Below are 5,258 nucleotides of genomic sequence, written 5' to 3'. Positions count from 1 at the left end.
GCAATCAAGTTGCCTTCATTGTGATAAAGAATCAGTATCTCAGCATGATCTCCCTCTGGATGGCACCTCACACCATCAGCTCTTAACAGCCTGGCCACTTGCGTGGATTACTAAGCAATTGCTGTAAAAGTAACAGTGCTGAGAATTTTACCGTATTTTGTTTCAGTCATGAAAAATCACTCCCTAGAGGACTGTCATTCCTGGAAGGTGTGTCAACTCACAGAGCCAGAGATGAGCTCACTCTGGAGTAGCCCTTCAGCAAACATCGCTCAGAAGTATGACGTTTATACCTTGGGCAAGCAAATGTAACTCTGGAAACATGTCAGGCTGAGGCCTTCACCTATAAAATATGAAAGGAAAACAACATTTTAACACCTTTTCAGTAGTGGTCATTCTCTTCTGAAATACAGAGGTATTGCAATTAGCTTGTTTTGGATACTACCTTATGATGTAATTCCTTCCAAGCAGGCAGGAATTAAAACAGAAGAAGGGTCCTGAGTTTTAGAAATAAAAGGCATTTTTTGCTAAACAGGCTGTTGAAACTGAAACAACATTAATCGATTGGAGGAAGCCAAATATAGGGAAATGCAAGTTGTAGGATGTTGAACTCTTCATGTGTTGGAAGAGGTTAGTCTTCAAGGCTGGAAGAAAATATGGAAACACAATGGTGACACCATGCCCCGAAAATCACCATATGTATTTATTACAATTAGACAGACAAAAGACCCCAAAACTCAATGGAGGGCTGTTCCAAATTAAAACTGCTTCAACTCAGCAGCAACAGCAATACTAATACTCTTATTTGTAAAAACACTCTTGCATCGATAACGATTTTCAGGGGTAGCAGCAACGGTGCCTCAGATTACCACCAGCCTTGCTGCAGGGATGAGGAGTGCAAGCAGCTGGTCATGTACATGGAATGGGATGTTTTGCATTTAGGTATTTGCTTTAGGAATGAACTGTGAGGACTGGGATGTTTATTCAGAAAGATTAAGTTCCTTAGAGTGCATAAAGGCTAATCTGCTGCCTGGCAGAAACTGAATGCAGAATACAGGGTGATGGTGATGCTGTTTCAGTCTGAGTATTTGTATCAGGTATAGACATGTGGGAGCTCTGGGAGGGAAGAAAGAAAGGAAAGGGGACAATGGACACGTCAGCACGCTCATTAGAGCCGCTGTGTGGAAAGGTTGTATTCCTGTCAGCTCCTTCCCCATTAGATCCAGCTGACATGACAGGAATCCAAGTCTAGAGACAGCACTCAGGATCACTGCATTTCCTGCTGCCTCTCCTTTTAATAAACATGCGAATTACCAAGTCTTACAAGCCCTCGCTGCGTAACTTTCACAATCGAGTTACCATCTAGGGGCACTCAATCTGCAGGAATTCACAGAATTTCACTCCCGTGACATGCTCTGTCTCCATTTGCCTACTCTGACCATACTGATTTTACTGCATACTGTCCCAGCGTGTCACTGGTAGTAATGCTGCCTGAGTTAGCCGCGTTACTGTTAGATTCCCAGCCTAGCTGAAAGGGAACCAGTCACTAACTGTGTAGTTGGAAAAACCCATACTGGAGGATTTTAGATCATCTAATGCAGCACAGCAGGTATCTTTCTCTTCCTCAAAGTTTATGGCATCCATCACCACGCGCTTCCTTCTTTCAGGGTGAGCTTCGGCACTAGGAAATGAAAAGACTGGTTTTCATACTGCTCCCAACCCTACCAGGCAATTTTGATACCCGCTGTCTGACTTTCCACAGCACGCCAAGTGATTTGTAGTGCCAAATTTCTTGCATACCGTTTCTTTCCCAGTCCTTGGATTCCATCTCGTTTGAGCCTAGGTAGTGACTCACGAAGATCGAAGATCGAGATAGTCCATTCTCTGGGCAGCACAGCTGACCCTGCTGTTTAGAAGCACCTCCCTTAAAGGCAAACAAATTAAACCCAAACCCAATGTCCTATAAATGAGAATGTGTCAGGAACAACCCTATTCTCTAAATAAATATGTGTTAACATCTCTAAATGTACATAGTAGTGGAATTTTAACGTCTTTAAGATAATAATCTGTTCCCTTTTCTGTTCCTTGCTTTTGAAGCCTCCTACTTCATCTCATCAGTCTCATGTGGCTTGGGCTTATGCTACTCGAACTTGGAAATGGTGACTCATTTTTTCAAGTTTCCTCATTGAGATGGTAAAAGCGCACTGTCAGACCAAGAATTCTGAGCCAAGATAAGTTACTGAGGGAACAGAAGGTCAATTGTCTGCAAAGTTACCTTCTGTCCTCAGGCAGTGTGTTTTGAGATCCTCTGTCTGTCACCCTGGAGAGGCCTAAAAACCAGAAAAACTAGTGAGATCAGGGAGATTATCAGAAAAGTAAGTTACAGTAGATTTTTAAAAAGGAATTCTAAAAAGAAAACTTAAGTGTGGAATGCAAAGACTGAGAAGAGTAAATAAATGAGCAGTTACGCAAAAGGCTCACCCTACACCTGAACTTATCCCTGATGAAAGTTTCAGGCTGCCTGCAGACGGAACTGCAAATGCATTAGGCTTCAAGTGCTCTGAAAATGTAACGAAACGGATGAGACGCATCAGCAGAAATTTGTTCCAGATGGCAAAATGGAAATGCCTTTCTTGTTACAGACCTTGAATTCCAGAAATGGAATTTTTCACTGCAATTATCTGTAAAAATGAGAACAGTTATGTGCTAAAATGATTAGCCAGACTGGTTGGACTGTTATGGTAAACTTAGACCAGTAAATTAAAAATTCCTAGAAAAGTTCCTGGGCACTGAGACAAACCAGCGTGGGAATGATGCACATCTACACTAGTAAACTCTTCTAACAACCAAAACTACATGACTGCATGCAAGTTGCTTATTGGAAATGGCTCCTAGGATGTTCTAACTTTCAAACCATACCCATGATATATTTGCAAGTGTGCCAGCTGACAGCTGTCAGAATCATGCCAAAGAACATGTTACTTGTTACTAGTGTAAATGACCGCACTCCTTCTTCCAGTTCTATTCAGTTTATTAGCACAGGTTCTGCCCTAGCATCCCAGAATCTCTGCTTTCAGTACATACAGAAAACTTAATGGTTTATTTAAGAAAAGGGAAAGTAGTACAAGTAAAGACTTGCTCACTGATATCAGGATCCAATTATTTTTCCAGCATCAATAACTTTTATTTAGAAACTAAGACAATTTGTTTTCCAATATTGCCTCCATTCATCATGGACTGGAAAGCGGCTACAAGAGAAATAATGAAATAAGTTAGTGCCAAGCAAAATGTGCCAAGTAGTTTTAAGAAAAGAAAAAAAAAAAAGGTGGAAGCAAATGTATTAAATAGCTTCCCTAGTTAAGAAGAAAAAAAAAAAAGCTGGTTTGTAACAAACTGCTATGGGCAATTTTGTGTACTATTCAAAAACCTGATTTGTAAGCAATTGTTTAGCCTTATGCAAGTTAAGGATTACGTTTGCTGTTTCTGTGATGTGCCATACAAATACCAAACAGAAAGACAAGGCGTGACTGGAGAGCCCAGAGACGCTGTGGGTTTCACAAACCTTTGTGAAAGGAAAAGGTTTATAAATACTCTGTGTGATGCAGTAAATGACAGAAACTAAAATAACCAAACTTTGAGTAAAGTATGATATTTGCTGTAGTTGATCAAATTCCGTCAAAATACTTAAGTATAGCAGTAAGTAGCAATGACCAGAATAAATTTTGATCTATAAATTTGCCACTCTCTAAATTCTACTTGTTTCCAGTCTTGTGTGACTGAAGACTAAATGAACTAAATCATACTCTTCCCTTTCACTTGAAAAGGGAAGCATTCTTACAGCACATCTGGAATCACCTGGCTCTCTAGCTTTCTCTGACTGGAGTCACAAGGCCCCCTTCACTTTTATATTTTCTTTGTTACAGATTTTTTGAACAGGCTACAGGCCATTTTTTACTTTGTTTAGCAATCTAATATGCTTTCCCTTTTCTCGTGTGTACCTTTAATTTATGCTTTGTTAGCATACCTAATAACAAGCACTGTTAGAGATTGGGGTTTTGTTGTATAAGTTCAAGGTTTCCAAAATACCATTTTCTTACACACAAGTTCTAAGAAATGGACAGCACCTTGGATATGTAGGATCAGGGTGACTGCCATCGGCTGCTAAGGTACCAGCTTAACAATTCATTCCCCACCCCCACTAGTAAACCAAAAAAAATCCTCAAAACTTATATTCCATATTTTTTAACATAAAATAATCTTGTCACAGAACTTTACAATACTTTGTGAAAAAATACACTATTTATTATAAAAATCATGTTTTCAGTAAACCACAAAAATCTGAATTGGCAAATGAAACAAAGGAGGTGGTTAATCTTTACTGTCGTAGTTAATCAGTTTAGTTTTCTTAGAAAATGGTGTAAAAATCTTACCACCAATGTTTGATAAGCCTTCCACCACGGTTTCTCTGACCTGTCGATGCAAACAAGGCCTTTCAGGTTTCTTCAAACAAGATTAACATTTCTTCTGTGGCATGAGAAAGTGCCACAGAAACTACCAAAATGGAAAGGATTCTCTTGCTGTAATGGCCAGTGCTCTGCTTGGGCCAGACTCTTTCACCAAGAGAGGAGTGAATACTTTCTGATAATCCCGTAGGCAATTTAGTGCTTCAATCAGAACCGGAACATCCCTGCCCCTGCCAGGATTTCACGTCTCTGGATTTTCCCAGGAAAATTTACTGAACAACTGAAGGATCAAAACCTAATTTAGACAAAGCTCAGAGGGAAGGGATGGATAAAGCAGGTACCCATCACTAAACAATAAATGGTGATTTCACGCAAAATCCCCAAAAGCATTCAGGACACTCACTGATCAGGAGTTCAAAAGTAAGTATTTTTGAAGGTCTGACCCCTTAGGTAAGAAAGCACTTGTGCTCTATGCTGAAAGAAACAGAGACATCAGCAGCATGTAATTAGAAAAGTCTGTCATACTACTGTCACATCATCCTCAGCAGGTATCTGCTAAAACTGTGCTACCTAATAAGCTTTCAAGTATGCTTAAATGTTCATAAGAACATCTTATGTTCAACTCCAAGGCACAGTAAGAGGGCCAAGGACAAAGAAATCGGAATTCCTGTAGCCAGACCACGATCTGAGGAGGCAGTATCACAGGCTGTAGCTTAGACTTTGTAAAGTTCCTACCTTCAGTTTACCCTCTTGGATCCACTGGCAGAGTTGCAATATGCTAGCTTCTTGTTTGTCCAT

The 5,258-nt window shown here is 40.1% G+C and overlaps 1 protein-coding gene across 2 annotated transcripts in view; it reads right to left on the bottom strand.

The window, feature by feature from the left end:
* Positions 1-3,016: 3,016 nt before the first annotated feature.
* Positions 3,017-5,258, bottom strand: part of PTGR2 (prostaglandin reductase 2) — a 10,183-nt gene continuing 7,941 nt past the window's right edge. Inside the window, exons 7-9 of one of the 2 annotated variants that reach the window (XM_010148047.1) lie at positions 5,196-5,258; positions 4,428-4,467; positions 3,017-3,245 (exon numbers count right to left, since the gene is read on the bottom strand). The exon at positions 5,196-5,258 is cut by the window's right edge and continues 14 nt beyond it. In XM_010148047.1, coding sequence (XP_010146349.1) covers positions 3,181-3,245; positions 4,428-4,467; positions 5,196-5,258 — 168 coding nt within the window. In that variant the 3' untranslated portion in view covers positions 3,017-3,180. The remainder of the gene's footprint in view (positions 3,246-4,427; positions 4,468-5,195) is intronic. The other variant, XM_010148048.1, reaches the window with a different exon arrangement.

Source organism: Eurypyga helias, unplaced genomic scaffold, assembly GCF_000690775.1.
Source record: "Eurypyga helias isolate BGI_N326 unplaced genomic scaffold, ASM69077v1 scaffold8743, whole genome shotgun sequence".
Taxonomy (NCBI): Eukaryota; Metazoa; Chordata; class Aves; order Eurypygiformes; family Eurypygidae; genus Eurypyga; species Eurypyga helias.
The sequence above is the reverse complement of the archived record's forward strand: the minus strand, read 5'-3'. Positions and strand labels throughout refer to the sequence as shown.